The sequence below is a fragment of the Pelophylax lessonae genome (genome assembly GCF_965119305.1).
Source record: "Pelophylax lessonae genome assembly, chromosome: 5".
Classification (NCBI taxonomy): domain Eukaryota; kingdom Metazoa; phylum Chordata; class Amphibia; order Anura; family Ranidae; genus Pelophylax; species Pelophylax lessonae.
The window spans coordinates 425,529,799-425,549,159 of NC_138772.1; the positions used below are offsets into that span (position 1 = coordinate 425,529,799).

Below are 19,361 nucleotides of genomic sequence, written 5' to 3' on the forward strand. Positions count from 1 at the left end.
TACCCAAGTTGTTTGATCGATTAACTTTGGTATAAGCAGCCGGTCTGATTTTAAATGTGATTTTTTTCTAGTGGCTATTATGGCCCCTAGTAGTAATCACTATGTTCTCCTGGAGGCACACCTAAATCGCTAGTGCAGTGAACTAATTTTCCAGGTAATAAAATGGTTAACTTTAGTCATCCAGACAATATGAACACAAGATGCTTTTCACACTTAAGGCTGGGCTTAATCTGAGAGGTGAGCAGGTAAAAAGAAAAATATATATATATATATATAATCTATGCACAGTTTGATTTGTTTAATTTGTATTTGGTGACGTTTTAAGTCTCTTGTATTCTATCAAAACACTATTGTTATAATAATAATTGTCTCTAATAAATCTTTTAGCAGGTATTTTTGCTTTTATCTCCATTTTTACTAAGAGAGGATAATGCCTAGCCCCAAATTGGGGTGAAACTATGACACATTAGGGTGCTTGATCGACTACACACGATCTGTTGTCTGTTGCTTTTAAATGTCTTCAAATGCTAGTTACACTTGCTTCCTTGTATATCCCGCTGACTTTCATTTGTCATTGTAACAAGATATCTAAAGCAATTGTAAAGTCTATTTTTTTTTTCCCTATAAAAATAACAAATCTGTTATACTTACCTGCTATGTGCAGTTGGTTTTGCACAGAGCAGCCTTGATCCTCCTCTCCTCGGGTCTCTCCTCTGGGATCCTGGCCCCTCCCTCCTGTTCAGTGCCCCCACAGCAAGCAGCTTGCTAAGGGGCTCCTGAGCCGAGTCACAGCTCCCTGTGTCCATTCAGACAGGGACCCCGACCTGGCCCCACCCCCTTCACTTCCCTGATTGGCTAGCTAACCGTCACAGCAGCGGCAGCCAATGGCACCACTGCTGTGTCAGCCAATCAGAAGGGAGAATCTCGGACGGCTGAGAAACTTGTGGACTTTGCTGGACAGATATTGACCTCGGGTAAGTGTTAGGGGGGCTGCACACAGAAGTCTTTTTTTATCCTATAGAATGCATTAAGATACAAAAAAAACCTTCTGCCTTTACAAATCCTTTAACCACTTAAGCCCCGGAAGATTTGGCTGCTCAAAGACCAGGCCCTATTTTGCGATTCGGCACTGCGTGATTTTAAAGCGGAGTTCCACCCAAAAGTGGAACTTCCGCTTTAGGTAGTTCTAACCCCTTGACATGCCACATTTGGCATGTATTATTTTTTGGGGGGGAGGGGGAGGAGCGGGTACCTAATTTTGAAAGGTACCCGCTCCCACTTCCGCGGCGCCCTGAGCGGAAGTTCTCCTCTCTCTCTCCCTCCCTCCTTGCAATCTTCTAGGACATGTCAGAGGTCCCAGAAGATTGCCGGCCAATCACAACGCATAGCGCAACTCGCGCATGCGCAGTGCGTACCCGGCTATGAAGCGGCAAACTGTCACAGCCAGGTGCCCACATCAGTGATGCCGGCTTCGCAGAGCAGAGAGGGAGAAGACGGCGCACCGCTGGACCGTGCGACAGGTGAGTGTGTGTTTAGGCTGGAACTCCGCTTTAATGGACAATTGCGCGGTCGTGCGACGCTGTACCCAAACAAAATTGACGTCTTTTTTTTTTCCCCACAAACAGAGCTTTCCTTTGGTGGTATTTGATCACCTGTGCAAATATTTTTTTTTTTTTTTTTTTGCGCTATAAACAAAAAGAGCGACAAGTTTGAAAAAATAACAGTATTTTTCACATTTTTTTTAATTGATTTAAAAAATGTAAAAATCAAAATTTCTCTTACGTCCTCCGACAGTCGCCGCCTCTTCATATTCTTAGACTTTGCTCCGAAGGAGTAGCTAGGCAACAGAATATGTTAACATTAAAGCTTTTAACATATCCCACCCTCAAGGGGTGGTCCCCTCAGTCAATACCCTCCTACTTCCTGCAACCATATCTCAGTTTCAAAGTCTAGCTTGTCAGGAGTTGCTGGCTCTCTCTGTGCTGGGGCTTTGTGCCCCAGACTCTTTCTTCTTCTTTTTTGATTTTTTGTTTGAGTTTTCTCTCTACCTTTACTTAGCTGTTCTTTTTGTCAGCATTAGTTAGTTCTTCTGATGAAGAGGATCATGCGGGCTGGGTCTCGGGCTGATCCCCCTGGTCGCAGGTCGTGGGTCAGTGGCTTCCCAGCCTGCCATCGAGCGTTCAGCCAGGTAACGCTCCTGGCGCAGTGAACGACCCATCCCTGTTCGGTGCAGGGATGATTGGTGAGGTTGCTACCTCACTGGACGCTGTGCGGTTTCTTAACCCCAATTCTGTGCGTCTTGTATGCGACTCTCCCTGCCTCATGTGCAGCGGCTTGTTCGCCTGTGCGGGTCCCCCACGCCATTGTGAGGTAAGTGTATCTATGTGGGGACCTGTCTGTCTGGGGGGGTGTCAGTCTGGGACTGTGTAACCTGCCTCTGTTCTCACTGTTTGTCTCCCTATCACTCGGCTGCATGCTGTGGGCTGCAGGGGGGGGGGTGGCTGTGTGACACTGTGTGTGTCAGCCTTGTCAGTGTGAGAAGCTGTGTGCTGTGGGGCATGTTTTGTGGCATATTTGGGCACTATACAGCGATCGCTGCGGCGATCTACCATGTTTTTTTATATATGGATAACGTGTGCATTACTGTACTGTGGAGCGGCGGTTTCGGCGCCATTTTGCCTACACTCGCTCCGGCCGCATGTTCTACATGCATGGCGGCCATTTTCTTGTAGCCTCCCATAGGCTTTAATAGAGCGCCCTGGCCGCATCACTTCCTCTTCTCCCGGATACACCGATCGAGGCAGCAGCAGCGGCGAGGGTCTCCTCAGGTTATATCCTTCTTATCCATTGCCTGTGTCAGTTTTATTGTCCCTGTGGGGGTCTCATTGTGCTTGTGTGTGGTGCGGTGGGCTGCGCTCGCCGCGCTTGTTAAAGGGGCAGTTAACCCTTTATTATCCGGCATTTGATATTGGGGCAATGGATTCTCAGGAGGGCAAATTTCCTACCGCCTTGGTGGAAAGCCAGGGGACCGCTGTTTCCCCCCCAGGGGGGGATTTAGCCACTATTGTGGCTGGCCTTGCTGCTCAGGTGCAGATGCTGGTGGCTGCTCAATCTGCTAAGAGACCCAGAGTTTCTCTTTCCTCTGATTCTGAGGGTGAAGGTGATGGGGCTGTTATGGCGGGGGCCTCCTTATCGGGGTCCCGCTCCTCCCTGGATCTAGTGGGGTCCGAGGTGGAGGCTGAAGTTGAAGGAGTTGATAATTCTCCCCCTGGCTCGCCTGAAGAGCTTGCAATCATGGATGAATTGATTGCTTCCATAAAACAAACGCTGCGTTTGCAGGATGAAGTGTGTCCCCCCGCTGCCTTGGCGGCTTATGGGACGCAGGACGCCCCAGGTTTTTCCCTGCAATGATGATTTTCAGCGCGCTGTTAAGGAACAATGGCGCAATCTGCGCAAACCTTTTGCTGTACCAAGTAGGTTCAAGCTGCGTTATCCTTTCTCGCCTTCCACTGATGAACGGTGGTGTGTGCCACCCCCAGTGGATCACGCAATTGCGGTTTTAAACAAATCCACTGCGATTCCTGCAGAGGATTCCCCAGTGTTCCGTGATGCCACGGATAGGAGATTGGAGTCTCTTGCCCGTCATACTTATTCTGTTACGGGTTCTATGCTTAAGGCTCTGTTTGCCTCTCTCATGGCGGCCCAGGCTGTCACAAGTTGGACGCAGGTGCTTAGGCGCGTCCTAGTGGCCGATTCGGCCTCGCCGGCGACCCTGGATATGGTGGATCAAATCCACCAGGGGGTCATGTATCTGTGTGATGCGGACTTGGACTTAGTCCCGTTGGCTGCACGTGTGCACAGCGTGGCGGTGTTGTCTCGCCGCCTGGTTTGGTTGAAATGTTGGTCGTGGACCAATCTTCACGTAAGACCTTAGCCAATCTGCCTTATGATGGGTCTCGCCTTTTTGGGGAGTCCTTGGATGTGTTGATTAAGGGGATCACCGGAGGTAAGGGCACTCTCTTGCCCCATTTCCCCAAGGCTAAGGGGGCTTCTGGGAAAGAAGCATGCTAATTTTCGGCCCCCTCAGGGGTCCTTTCGTGCTTTTCGGTCGCACTACAAGGGCAAATCGTTCAAAGGTCAAGGCTCTCAGAAGAAGCCCTGGTCTGGGAAACAGAAGTCCGGTCAATCCGGATCCGCAGCCCATAACAGTGCGGCCTGAAGGGGCGCCCTCACCCAGTTTTGGGGTGGGGGGATGCTTGCTCGGTTTTCTTCAACCCTGGTTGGCGAGCGTGCGGGACAGATGGGTTCAGGAGATCGTTCGATCTGGTTACAAGATCGAGTTTCTCTCTCGGCCGGAGAGCAGATTTTTTCCCTCAAATCTTCAACTGTCTCCAGAGCGTTTACGGGACCTGCACCTGGCGGTGCGGGACCTGAGGGCTCAGGGAGTGGTGGTTCCGGTGCCTCATCGGGACAGATTTCGGGGGTTTTATTCCAATCTGTTCACCGTGCCCAGGAAGGAGGGCAAGGTTCGTCCAATTCTGGACTTGAAGGCTCTGAACCGCTCTGTGCGGGTTCGCAAGTTCCGCATGGAATCCCTGCGGTCGGTGGTGGCTGCCCTGGTTCCGGGGGAATTCATGGCCTCCATCGATTTGAAGGATGCGTATCTTCACATCCCCATTTTCGAGGGTCACCAGAGGTACCTTCGATTCGCCATTGCGGAGGATCACTACCAGTTCGTGGCGTTGCCTTTTGGTCTCGCCTCGGCTCCGCGGGTTTTCACCAAGGTGCTTGCACCGGTTCTGGCATTATTGAGGGCCCAGGGCATTTCTGTCCTGGGGTATCTGGACGACATTCTGGTTCGGTCTGCGACCAGCCAGGGGCTGGAGAAGGACCTGTCTGTCACGATGCAAACTCTGCAGGAGTTTGGTTGGACGATAAATTTTCCGAAGTCGACACTGAGTCCGTCGGTTCGTCTTCCCTACCTGGGAATGATCCTGGACTCGGTGCAGGCGAAGGTCTTCCTTCCGGAAGACAAACTCAGGACTCTTCAGGAGGAAGTCAGGTCCCTCAGGGACGTTCCGCACTCGTCTCTGCGGACGTGCATGAGATGTCTGGGATTGATGGTCTCGGCCTTCGAGGCGATTCCCTTCGCCCAGTTTCACACGCGGGGTCTCCAAGCGGAGATCCTGTCCATGTGGGACGGGCGTCCTCAATCTCTGGATCTTCAAATCTCGTTGAGTCATCGCACCAGAAGAGACCTTCTGTGGTGGCTCCAGTCCCCGATGGTGTCCGGGGGCAAGTCGTTTCGTCCTGTCTCGTGGACGGTAATCACCACGGATGCCAGCCTGTCGGGCTGGGGTGGTGTTCTGGGCGTTCTGTCCGCCCAGGGAACTTGGTCGGAGGGGGAGTCCTCCCTTCCGATCAACATTCTGGAATTGCGTGCGTTAATTCTCTGTCTTCATCGCTGGACGGACCGGCTGCAGGGCTGCCCGGTTCGGGTGCAGATGGACAATGCCACGGCGGTGGCCTACATCAACCACCAAGGGGGCACCAGGAGTGCCCGAGCGGCTCGAGAAGTGGCCAACATTCTGTCTTGGGCCGAGACTCATGTCCCGGCGATAACGGCGGTGCACGTTCCGGGGGTGGAGAACTGGCAGGCGGACTATCTGAGTCGCCAGACCCTGGATCAGGGGGAATGGTCTCTCCACCCGGCTGTCTTCCAGATGTTGTGCGCGAAGTGGGGTCTTCCAGATGTGGACCTGTTCGCGTCTCGTCTCAACAACAAGGTGAGAAGGTTCGTGGCAAGGACGCGCGACCCTCGGGCAGACGCGTCGGACGCGTTAGTGGCCCCGTGGCATCAGTACAAGCTGATGTACGCGTTTCCACCGATTCAGTTGCTGTCCAGGTTCCTTCGCAGGTTACACTCGGAACGCAGCACGGTGATTCTTTTGGCACCGGACTGGCCTCGCCGGTCCTGGTACGCAGACCTCGTGAATCTGGCGGTCGACGCCCCGTGGCGTCTGCCTCTTCCAGACGATCTCCTGTCTCAAGGGCCGATATACCATCCTGCTTTACAGTCGCTGGCTTTGACGGCCTGGCTGTTGAGACCGAGGTCCTGAAGGAGAAGGGTCTCTCCCCAGAGGTCGTTCATACCTTGATCAACACGAGGAAGTCTTCCTCGGGGAAGGTTTATTACCGTACTTGGAAGGCCTATTTTGCCTGGTGTGAGTCCAGGGGGTTTTCACCCCGCACGTACTCGGTTTCCCGAGTACTGTCCTTCCTTCAAACAGGTGTCGATCAGCGTTTAGCGCTGGCTACGATAAAGGGTCGGGTGTCTGCGCTGGCCGTTCTGTTTAAACGTCCCGTGGCTTCCAACTCCTTGGTTGGCACTTTTGTTCAGGGAGTGCGGCATCTGGTTCCTCCTAGGAGGGATCCTCGGCCCCCTTGGGACTTGAATCTCGTTCTATCTGTGTTACAACATGCTCCTTTTGAACAGATCAGGGAGATCTCGTTGTCTATGTTGTCCAAAAAGGTCGCCTTTTTGGTTGCGATCACTTCGGCTCGCAGAGTGTCGGAGCTGGCGGCTTTGTCCTGCAAGTCTCCGTATCTGGTTGTTCATTTGGATAAGGTGGTCTTGCGACCTAATCCTTCTTTTCTTCCGAAGCGAGTTTCGGAATTCCATCTTAATGAAGATATTGTCTTGCCTTCGCTGTGCGCGAAGCCTAAACATCCAAAGGAGGTGAGACTACATTCTTTGGATGTTGTTCGGGCGATAAGGGTTTACCTTAACTCGACTGAGTCTTTTCGAAAGACGGACTCCTTGTTTGTTCTTCCAGAGGGTCCTCGGAAGGGCATGGCGGCGTCGGCCTCTACCATCGCCAAATGGATCAGGCAGACCATTGAACAGGCCTATGCCTTGCAGGGGAAGGTTCCCCCTGTGCCTGTGAAGGCGCACTCTACTAGATCTCTGAGTACGTCTTGGGCCTGTCGTCATGGGGCTTCTGTAGCCCAGGTGTGTAAGGCGGCGACCTGGTCGACCGTGCACACTTTCACAAAATTCTACAAAGTAGATGTTCAGGCATCGGCGGATGCTTCCTTTGGCCGCAAGGTTCTTAGTGCGGCAATTCGCTAGGGTCCCTTGTTGGGGACCTCTGGCTGTTGGGATAAGTTTTTTATCCCCTGGTTATTTGTCTTTTCCTGGGTTGTTGCTCCTGTTGAGCAATTTATTTTTCCTGTAGCCCAGCTGGTTTCCTTCCTTTGGTAAGGTTCCTTTCTTTGATGCGGAGACTGCGTTGCCTTTCGGCGCGGATGCGTTTCCCACCCCTCATGTTTGCACTGCTTTGGGACGTCCCCATATGTGACGAATATGAAGAGGCGGCGACTGTCGGAGGACGTAAGAGATAACGGAATTTTTGTAAAATCTTACCTGTAAAATTCCTTTCTCTGAGTCCTCCGACAGTCCCCGCCCCTCTTTTGGGGTTTGGTTGTATACTCTACTGCTATTCCACTGAAACTGAGATATGGTTGCAGGAAGTAGGAGGGTATTGACTGAGGGGACCACCCCTTGAGGGTGGGATATGTTAAAAGCTTTAATGTTAACATATTCTGTTGCCTAGCTACTCCTTCGGAGCAAAGTCTAATACCCCATATGTGACGAATATGAAGAGGCGGCGACTGTCGGAGGACTCAGAGAAAGGAATTTTACAGGTAAGATTTTGCAAAAATTCAGTTTTTTTAACATTTTAGACCAATTTGTTTTCTGCTACATATGTTTGGTAAAAAAAAATCGCAATAAGCATATTTTGTTTGTTTTTGTCGTTGTGTGGTTAATGTTATTCACTTAACCCGTCAGTGGTCCTAAAGTTTTGGATGATTGGTGTGTGTGTATACACACAGTAGGATTGATTTACTAATTTTGGAACGTGCAAAATTTGGTGCAGCTCTGCATGGTAGCCAATCAGCTTCTAACTTCAGCTTGTTCAATTAAGCTTCCACAAAAAAAAAAAAACCTGGAAGCACTCTAGTTTTAGTAAATCAATGTGTTTTATATACAGTACACCAATCATCCATACCTTTAGGACCACTGGCGGGTTAAGTGAATAACTGATTATCTCTTTACAATGACAACTGAAAGTCAGTGGGATATATTAGGGGGCAAGTATACTTAGGTATACCCAAATAATTACTTTTACACTCCTTAAAAATTCTTAAATAATAAATCCTACTGTGTGAAAGAATAATTATCAAATTGATATTTTATCAAAAATTATTAGCTTATCTGGGTATGTAATAAAGTATTCTGGTGCTTCTATAAATATCCATATTAAAATATATCAAACTGATTCAACAAGCCTATAACAAATGTAACAAAAAGATGTTACAATTTTTCAAAGAAATACCTGCAAGTGCCATTCATCATTAGGCTCCTTTCACACAGGTAGACCGTTCAGATCCGCCTGTCCGTTTTTCAGAAGGATCTGAACGGATGCCCCATGCATCTCTATGGGGCATCGGATGTCAGTGGAGACATGTCTGCTGACATCCGATCCGTCAAATCTGGACGGATGGAAACCCTATTTCTCTTACGTCCTCCGACAGTCGCCGCCTCGCCATATTCGTCACAATGGGGTATTTGACTTTGCTCCGTAGGAGTAGCTAGGCAACAGAATATGTCAATATTAAAGCTTTTAACATATCCCACCCCCAGGGGGTGGTCCCCTCAGTCAATACCCTCCTACTTCCTGTATCCATACCTCAGTTTCTTTGTCTAGCTTTCAGGAGTGGCTGGATGTTTCTATGCTGGGACATTTTGTCTCAGCCTTTATCTTCTTTTTTTGATTTTATTTGAGTTTTTTCTCTTTCTTTACCTAGCTGTTACTTTTGTCAGCATTAGTTAGTTCTTCTGATGAAGAGGATCGTGCGGGCTGGGTCTCGGGCTGGCCCCCCTGGTCGCAGGTTGTGGGCCAGTGGCTTCCCAGCCTGCCATCGAGCGTTCAGTCAGGTATTTTTCCTGGCATATGTGAACGACCCATCCCTGTTCGCTGCAGGGATGCTATGGTGAGGTGGCTACCTCACTGGACGCCATGCGGTTTCGCACCGCAGTTCTACTGCGTCCTGGCTGCGACTCTCCCTGTCACATGTGCAGTGGCTTGATCGCTTGTGCGGGTTCCCCACGCCATTCAGGAGGTAAGTGTACTTTGTGTGGGGACCTGTATGTGTAGTGGGTGTCAGTCTGGGACTGTGTAACCCTGCATGCCTGTTAACACTGTTGGGCTCCCTGTCTGGTTTAATGCTGCTGTGGGCTGCAAGGAGGGGGGCTGTTGTACACTGTTCAGTGTCAATACTGTGATTATCTGTGTGACATGCTGTATGATTATAGGACATGATGTTATACATGTTGGTGCATACATGCGGCGGCCGCTACGGCGGTCCGCCATTTTTATTATAGCTGCAGGCGTGTGCTGGCCATATCTGTGTGATAGGAGCGGCGTTTTTGGCGCCAAGCGCCGCCATTTTGGCGGCGATCGCTCGGGCCGCATGTCAGCGCTGCATGCTCTGCCTTTGCTAGTCCCTCACCCGCGGCCATGTTTGTGGAGCCTTCCATAGGCTTTATAGGAGCGGTCTGTGTTTCCTCACTTCCTTTCCCTGAGCAACAGCGATCGGTGCAGCAGCTGAGTGTTCTCTCCAGGTTTATCTTCCTTATCCCTGTATTCCTTGCCTAAGTTTTGTGTTTATCCCTGTGGGGGTCGGTGTGTGCTTGTGTGCGGTGGGCTGCGCTCGCCGCGCTGTTAAAGGGGCAGTACTCCTTTTCTTCCTAACACACTTTTGGGGGCATGGATTCTCAGGAAAGCAAATTTCCTCTCACCTTAGTGGGGGGCCAGGGGACTGCTGCTGCTTCCCCCGAGGGGGGTGATTTGGCTACTGTTGTGGCTAACCTTGCTGCTCAGGTGCAAATGCTTGTGGCTGCTCAATCCACAAAACGGCCCAGAGTTTCAATTTCCTCTGATTCAGAGGGTGATGGTGATGGGGCTGCTATGGCTGGGGTCTCCTTATCGGGGTCCCGTTCGTGTCTGGACCTTGTAGGGTCTGAAGTGGAGGCTGAGGTTGAAGGGGTTGATAATTCCCCCCCTGGCTCGTCTGAAGAGCTTGCACTCATGGATGACTTGGTTGCTTCTATCAAACAAACACTGCGTTTGCAGGATGAGCCTTGTCCTCCTGCTGTCCTGGCCTCTTATGGGACGCAGCGAAGACGCAAATTATCGCAGGTTTTTCCTTGCACTGAGGATTTTCAGTGCGCTGTTAGTGAACAATGGCGCAATATACGGAAGCCTTTTGCTGTGCCAAGTAGGTCAAGCTGCGTTATCCTTTCTCACCCGCTACTGATGAGCGGTGGCGGTTTTGAATAAGTCCACTGCGATTCCTGCTGAGGATACCCCGGTGTTCCGGGATGCCACGGACAGGAGGCTGGAGTCACTTGCCCGTCATACTTATTCGGTTACCGGTTCCATGCTGAAAGCTATTTTTGCTTCTCTTATGGCAGCTCAGGCTGTCGCGGATTGGACGCAGGTACTTAGGCGCGTCCTGGTGGCTGACTCTGCCCCTCCAGCGACGCTGGCTATGGTGGATCAAATCCGTCAGGGTGTCATGTATTTGTGTGATGCGGACTTGGATATAGTCCCGTTGGCTGCACGTGTGCACAGCGTGGCGGTGTTGTCACGCCGCCTGATTTGGCTGAAGTGTTGGTCTGTGGACAAAATCTTCGCGCAAAACCTTAGCTAATCTACCCTATACGGGATCTCGCCTTTTTGGCGAACCCTTGGATGCGCTGATAAAAGGGACCACGGGTGGTAAGAGCACACTCTTACCCCAATCCCACAAGGCTAAGGTTGCTCCGGGTAAGAAGCATGCTTCTTTTCGGCCCTCTCAGGGGTCCTTTCGTGCCTTTCGGTCACACTATAAGGGCAAGCCCTTCAAAGGTCAAGGCTCCCAAAAGAAGCCGTGGACAGGTAAGCAGAAGTCCGGCCAGTCCGGCTCCGCTGCCCATAACAATGCGGCCTGAAGGGACGCCCTCACCCAGTTCTGGGGTGGGGGGACGTTTGCTCGGTTTTCTTCAACCCTGGATGGCCCGTGTTCGGGACAGGTGGGTTCAGGAAATCGTTCAATCTGGCTACAAGATCGAGTTTCTCTCTCGGCCGGCGAGCAGATTTTTTGCCTCAAATCTTCAACTGTCTCCGGAGCGGTTGCGGGATCTGCACCTGGCGGTGCGGGACCTGTGAGCTCAGGGAGTGGTGGTTCCGGTGCCTCATCGGGACAGATTTCGGGGGTTCTATTCCAATCTGTTCACCGTGCCCAGGAAGGAGGGCAAGGTGCGTCCATTTCTGGACTTAAAGGCTCTGAACCGCTTTGTGCGGGTTCGCAAGTTCCGCATGGAATCCCTGCGGTCGGTGGTGGCTGCCCTGGTTCCGGGGGAATTCATGGCCTCCATCGACTTGAAGGATGCGTACCTTCACATTCCATTTTTCGAGGGTCACCAGAGGTACCTTCGATTCTCCATTGCGAAGGATCATTACCAATTCGTGGCGCTACCTTTTGGTCTCGCTTCGGCTCCACGGGTGTTCACCAAGGTGCTTGCACCGGTTCTGGCTTTGTTGAGAGCCCAGGGCATCTCTGTCCTGGGGTATCTGGACGACATTCTGGTTCGGTCTGCGACCAGGCAGGGTCTGGTGAAGGACCTGTCCGTCACGATGCAGACTCTGCAGGAGTTTGGTTGGACGATAAACTTTCCAAAATCGACGCTGTGCCCGTCGGTTCGTCTTCCCTACCTGGGAATGATTCTGGACTCGGTCCAGGCGAGGGTCTTCCTACCGGACGACAAGCTCAGGACTCTTCAGGAAGAAGTCAGGTCCCTCAGGGACGTTCCGTGCTCGTCACTCCGGACGTGCATGCGATGTTTGGGATTGATGGTCTCGGCTTTCGAGGCAATTCCCTTCGCCCAGTTTCACACGTGGGGTCTCCAAGCGGAGATCCTGTCCAGGTGGGACGGGCGACCGCAATCTCTGGATCTCCAGATTTCGTTGGGTCATCGCACCAGAAGGGATCTTCTGTGGTGGCTCTAGTCCCCGGCGGTGTCGGGGGGCAAGTCTTTTCGTCCTCTCTCATGGACGGTGGTCACCACGGATGCCAGCCTGTCGGGCTGGGGTGGTGTTCTGGGCGTTCTGTCCGCCCAGGGAACTTGGTCGGAGGAGGAATCCTCCCTTCCGATCAACATTCTGGAATTGCGAGCGATAAATCTCTGCCTTCGACGTTGGACGGACAGGCTGCAGGGCCGTCCGGTTCGGGTGCAGACGGACAATGCCACGGCGGTGGCCTACATCAACCACCAAGGGGGCACCAGGAGTGTCCGAGCGGCTTCGGAAGTGGCCGACATTCTGTCTTGGGCCGAGACGCACGTCCCAGCGATAACGGCGGTTCACATTCCGGGGGTGGAGAACTGGCAGGCGGATTGTCGCCAGTTCCTGGACCAGGGGGAATGGTCCCTCCACCCGGATGTATTCCAGATGTTGTGCGCAAAGTGGGGTCTTCCGGATGTGGACCTGTTTGCGTCTCGTCTGAACAACAAGGTGGAAAGGTTCGTGGCAAGGTCGCGCGATCCTCAGGCAGACGCGTCAGACGCGTTGGTAGCTCCGTGGCATCAGTACCGACTGATGTATGCATTTCCACCGATTCAACTGCTGTCCAGGTTCCTTCGCAGGTTGTACTCGGAACCGCACACGGTGATTCTTGTGGCGCCGGACTGGCCTCGCCGGTCCTAGTACGCAGACCTCGTGAATCTGGCGGTCGACGCCCCGTGGCGTCTGCCTCTTCGAGAAGATCTTCTGTCTCAAGGACCAATATTCCATCCTGTTTTACAGTCGCTGGCTTTGACAGCCTGTTGAAACCGAGGTCCTGAAGGATAGGGGTCTCTCCCCTGAGGTCATTCACACTTTGATCAACGCGAGGAAGTCTTCCTCGGGGAAGGTCTATTACCGTACTTGGAAGGCCTATTTTGCCTGGTGTGAGTCCAGGGGGTTTTTCACCTCGCACTTACTCGGTGTCTAGGGTGTTGTCCTTCCTTCAGACGGGTGTTGACCAGCGTTTGGCGCTGGCTACGATCAAGGGTCAGATCTCTGCGCTGGCCGTTCTTTTTCAATGTCCTGTGGCGTCTAACTCCTTGGTTAGCACATTTGTTCACAGGGTGCGGCATCTGGTCCCTCCTAGGAGGGAACCTCTGCCTCCTTGGGACTTGAATCTTGTTCTATCCGTGTTACAACATGCTCCTTTTGAACAGATCGGGAGGATCTCGTTGTCTATGTTGTCCAAGAAGGTCGTCTTTTTGGTGGCGATCACTTCGGCTCGCGGAGTGTCGAAGCTGGCAGCCTTGTCCTGCAGGTCTCCGCATTCACTTGGATAAGGTGGTCTTGCGACCTAACCCTTCCTTTCTTCCGAAGAGGATTTCAGAATTTCACCTCAATGAGGACATTGTCTTGCCTTCGCTCTGCGCGAAGCCTAAACATCCGAAGGAGGTGAATTTGCACTCCTTGGATGTTGTTCGGGCGATTAAGGTTTACCTAAAATAGACTGAATCTTTTCGCAAGTCGGATTCTTTGTTTGAAATGGATCAGACAGACCATTGAACAGGCTTATGTTCTGAAGGGGAAAGTTCCCCCCATGCCTGTGAAGGCGCACTCTACCAGATCTCTGAGTACGTCTTGGGCCTGTCATCGTCGGGCCTCGGTGGCCCAGGTGTGTAGGCGGCGACTTGGTCGTCCGTTCACACCTTCTCAAAGTTCTACAAGGTGGATGTTCAGGCATCGGCAGATGCTTCCTTTGGCCGCAAGGTTCTTAGTGCGGCGGTTCCTTGGGGTCCATTGTTTTTAGACCCTTGGCTGTTTGGGATATATTTTTTATCCCTAGGTTGTTTGTTTTTTCCTGGGTTGTTGCTCCTGTTGAGCAAGTTTTTTTTCATGCTGCCCAGCTGGTTTCCTTCCCTTGGTAAGGTTCCTTTCTCTGATGTGGAGACTGCGTTGCCTTAGGCGCGGCTGCGTTTCCCACCCCTCATGTTTGCACTGCTTTGGGACGTCCCCATTGTGACGAATATGGAGAGGCGGGTACTGTCGGAGGACGTAAGAGAAAACTGAATTTTTGTAAAATCTTACCTGTAAAATTCCTTTCTCTGAGTCCTCCGACAGTCGCCGCCCCCGCCCCTCTTTTGGGGTTTGTTATGTACCCTACTGCTATTCTACTGAAACTGAGGTATGGATACAGGAAGTAGGAGGGTATTGACTGAGGGGACCACCCCCTGGGGGTGGGATATGTTAAAAGCTTTAATATTGACATATTCTGTTGCCTAGCTACTTCTACGGAGCAAAGTCAAATACCCTATTGTGACGAATATGGAGAGGCGGCGACTGTCGGAGGACTTCGAGAAAGGAATTTTACAGGTAAGATTTTACATAAATTCAGTTTTTCCATCAGTCCAGCGGATGGGATCGGATGAGAACGGACAGACGGTCCATTCCCATCCGATTTCCCCATAGAGAACAGCGGGGACCTGACAGCTCTGTCTCCGAACACAGCACGGAGACAGAGCTGCCATCCCCCGCTGAGATAAACAGAGTCTGCCGACTGACTCCCCTGTGTGAAAGGGGCCTTAGAGTTCACAATTCATTAAAACAATTAATTGAATTAATATGAATAACGTGTCCAAAAATTGTGCTAAATGAATGTGAAAATAAAAATAAAAAATTGTGTGCTCCTCTTGTCAAATCAAGAAAAAATATGATCCACCACCTCCTTATAATGAATTCACTCACCAGATGGAATGGCTGGTAATATGATAAACCAGCATGCAAGCGTTTTTCTTTGTGGGGAGTGAGAGTCTGCAGCCCTCTGGAATAATCTTTTAAAATGCTCCTCTCTTGCTCTCAATGGATATCTCAGGCATGGAGGAAATCAGTGGAAGAGAAAAGAGCATGGCATAGCATAAGATCCTTTAAAAATATTCCCACTTTATTAAAACAATTTAACACTCACATTTAAAAGTGTCTCCACTGACATGAGTGTAAACAGCATTGGTTCATATGCGGGCTGGCTCCAACTTCTCTGCTGCTGCGAGCCAATCCGACTCAATGTGATAGCAATTTCTCCAGCTCACGCCCATGTACGTTTTGTCATTGGACGTCTTCACAGGGCAGTTTGTATTAGTGATCAACCGATATTGGTTTTTCGTTGCCGATACCGATATTTTGGCCATTGCATATCGGTATCGGCCGATATTTTCGTACATTTAAAAAAAATATATATTTTTTTATTTTTATCACGTGACAGGTACTCTTGTGGAGGGATCTGGGGGGCCTAAAAGACCCCAAACCCCTCCTCTGCACTTAATAGCATTCAAAACGCCAAGTTTGGCTGTTTTTGAATGCTGTGATTTTTTTTTTTTTAATCTGGCGCCCGTACCCGGAAGTGATGTCATGACATCACTTCATTGCTTGTATCTTTAACCACTTGCCGACCGCCGCACGACTATCTACGTCGGCGGTCAGCCCCTCACAGGCAAACTAACGTAGGGCTACGTTGCTTGCTCGTGAGGGTCTAGGGAGCGAGCGCGCGCCCCCGGAGGCGCGCTCCCGCGTGGTCACGGACAGCGTGTGACCAGCGGACCCGATGTCCGCCGGTCACTCGGCGATCGGCGGGGGAGAGGGAGAATGTCAGGCAGCTTGTGTAAACAAGCTGCCTGTCATTCTCCTCGCTGCAAAGACACAGATCACATGGATCTACTATGTAGATCCGTTGATCAGTGTCCTTACAGCTGAAGCCACAGCCAATCACAGTAGAAAGCACGCCCCTAGGGACACACACAGCCCCTCCCTCCCAAATAAAGTTAACCCCTTCACTACCAGTGCATTTTTACAGTAACAGTGCATATGTATAGCACTGATTACTGTAGAAATGTCACTGGTAACCCCAAAAGTGTCAAAAATGTCAGTCAAGGGTCCGATCTGTCCGCCCCAATGTCACAGTACCGCAAAAAAAATCGCAGATCGCCGCCATTACGCGTTAAAAAAAAAAAACAACAAAAATGACAAAAATCTTTCCCTTTGTTAGTAAACGCGATAACTTTTGCGCAAACCAATCAAAATACGCTTTTTGCGATTTTTTTTTTTTTTTTTTTTTTTTTTTTTTACCAAACATAGGTAGCATAAAACAAATTGGCCGAAAATGTTAAAAAATTTTGATTTTTACATTTTTTTTGGGGGAATTTCATATAAAAAAATTTGAAAAATATTGTTATTTTTGCAAAATTGACGCTCTTTTTTTGTTTATAGCGCGTGATCAAAAAATCGCACAGGTGATCAAATACCACCAAAAGAAAGCTCTGTTTGTGGGAAAAAAAGGACGCCAAATTCGTTTAGGTACAGCGTCGCACGACCGCGCAATTGTCCGTTAAAGTCACGCAGTGCCGAATCGCAAAATACCCCCTGGTCGGAATGGGGGTAAGATCTTCCGGGGCTTAAGTGGTTAATTTGTACATATGTGAGTGGCATATTCAATAACCTTTGTAAACGGAGTTATGCTATGTTACATCATTTACCCTCAAATGAGCACTATTTGGAATATTGGCAATATCGCCAGTTCCGGGGGTGATGCAGATATATCGGCAAAAGTCAATATCGGCCTTCGATATATTGGCCTTGCCGATATTCGGCCGATTCCTAGTCTGTATTAATATTAGAAGACAAGAGGAACACTTTTTTTTTTTTTGTTTTGTTTTGTATTTTCACATACATTTGGCACTATTTTTGGCCACTTTATTCATATTCAATGAACTGTTTCAATGGATTATGAACCCTAATGATGAATGCACTTGTGGGTATTTCTTTGAAACATTGTAACATCATTTCGACCCGCCCCTCTCTCTCTCCTGATTGGCTAACTGACTTTGACAGCAGCTGGAGCCAATGGAGCTGCTGCTGTGTCTCAGCCAATCAGGAGGGAGAGTTCCAGATGGCCAAGGTGCTCGTGGACATTGCTGGATAGAGAGGGGGCTCAGGTAAGTATTAGGGGGTGCTGGGGCGGCTGCTACACACCTTTTTAAATACCAAAATTTAAAAAAAGAAACTGCACTATAAATTGAATACATACAAAACCAAGTTAAATTAGAGCAGCAACTCCTCCGTGAGATACTATACACAGTCAAACTTAAATTAAACAAAAAAAGAGTTGCGCTTCTATAAAGATAACAAGTATGTTTGTTCTTTCCTGCTCCTCCTCACCTCTATGATTTAAGCCCAGCCTGGTGAATGAAACGCATGAAGAGAGTGTGGCCAGCCTTTTTCTTTGGGTTTGTTCAGTCTTTAGACTATAGGACAAGCCTCTGCTGCTTTTTCGCAGCTGATCCTTCATGAGGGTGACCCAATTCAAGTCTTGGGGACTGCATACCTTTGGAAAAAAAGTAAAATGGCCAACACCTTGGTAGTTGCCATCTATTTCTATTGAAATTAATCTTTGAAATAAATCCACATTGATTCAGTGTTGTATGACGTAACATATGGAAACATAAAAAAGTAGTTACCCCTTGGAAGTTTTTCATTCTCATTTTTTGGAAAGGGAGATGGTCCTATGTGCACTTTGCTATGTATGTTGGCTAGTGTAGATGGAAGATGAAAACATGCTCTAGAATAAATACTACTGATGAGTAATATCCTTTGACAGGATGAAATCTGTGTTTACTGGGTTTTTGTTGTTTGTCCATATCATTTATTTCTCTAGTGTTGCCAAACCTGTTTTATTTCCCTTGCAGAGATCCTGTGTAAACCAGTCCCATTTTTCATGCGTGGTAAACCAATTCCCAAAAGAATGCTTCCACCAGAGGACTTGGTGAAATATTATACTAATGCTGAAAAACGTGGCTACTTAGCAGATCCCATAAAGGTTTCTGAAGCAAGGAAGCAACTTGCTTGGAAATATGGCTATATCCTTCCTGACGTTACCAAAGATGAACTGTATGAAATGTTGTGCCAGCGCAAGGATCCGCGGCAGATATTCTTTGGCCTTGCTCCAGGTTGGGTGGTCAACATGGCTGAAAAGAAGATCTTGAAGCCTACAGATGAGCGACTACTGGCATATTACAGTTCTTAAGCGACTAGAACAGCCACACGGTCCAGTGTGTATAATTCTCTTTTTTTTTTTTTTTTTTTTTTTCTTTTTTTCTTTTTTTTCTATGGCTACTTTGGCAGCGTTTTCACTAAAAATAATATTAAAGTGATTGTAAAGGAATTAAATTTTTTTTTTTTAATAAGTTTATATTTACTTGCTCTGTGCAATAGAATCACACAGAATGACCTTAAACCTCCTCTTCTTGGATCCACCTCTGACACTCCTGGCTCTTTTTCTTCTGTGAGTGCCCCCCATAGCAAGCCACTTGCTATGGGGACACTTGTGCGGGATTGATCCTGAGCTGCACTGTGTGTGTCTAATGACTCCTACAGTTTGGTTCAGTCCTCAACCCCCCCCCCCCCCCCAGCCTCTTTAGAATTTCTGTAATGTTCTAGGGCAGCTTTTTTTAAACTAGGGTGCCCAGGCTTGAGGTTTGTTTAGGGGTGCCTTGGAAAAATGCCCTAAAAGTTGCCCAAGATTGTATACAAGCCAGCAGGTGGATTAAACCTGCCTTTTAGTTACACAGAGCCATGGGTTTTCATTGTGCACCATTTCAACCTTCCAGCCACCTGCTTTCTAACAACCAGTGACGTCATCAGTGTTGATAAGGGTGCTGATTGCCTGCACAGCATCCTTGTTTGACCCTCCCCTGCCCCTCTCCGTCAACACTGGGGTCACAATAGCTGAGTGATCGAGAGAAACTGAGGAAGTGCCGAAATACTAGTCGGTACCGGTGTGCAAAAGTGTATTTGCTTTGGAAGAATAAATCACCTATAATGTTCTGCTTATGTCGATGCTGCCACATTATGTAAAACTATTAGAATATTTTTTTACATTTTAGAATGGGGTGCCTTGAGACTGTCTATAATTTTAAAGGATGCCTGAGGTTGTCTATAATTTTAAAGGGTGCCTTGACTGAAAAAAGGTTGAGAAACACTGTTCTAGAGGGTCAGGTAACCTTAAATAGCCTATCCTAAAGGACCCCCCAGAACTGCCAGAATACTCTCGATCAGCTGATGTTTTTTGACCTATAACAAACTCCCCCACTGAAATCAATCTTGAGTGGTATCCGATTCCACTATCCAAGATTTAAATTTGTCAACTCCCAGGAGAATTCAGGCCAGCTTGGATGCCAAAGATGGTCCAACACCATATTGGGCAAT

At 49.3% G+C, this 19,361-nt stretch overlaps 1 protein-coding gene across 1 annotated transcript in view; it reads left to right on the plus strand.

Annotated features, from left to right (window-relative positions):
• The window catches only part of MRPL15 (mitochondrial ribosomal protein L15), a 37,290-nt gene extending 19,096 nt beyond the window's left edge, over positions 1 to 18,194 (plus strand). The window contains exon 5 of the mRNA XM_082259621.1: positions 17,843 to 18,194. Coding sequence (XP_082115747.1) covers positions 17,843 to 18,180 — 338 coding nt within the window. The 3' untranslated portion in view covers positions 18,181 to 18,194. The remainder of the gene's footprint in view (positions 1 to 17,842) is intronic.
• Positions 18,195 to 19,361: the final 1,167 nt, after the last annotated feature.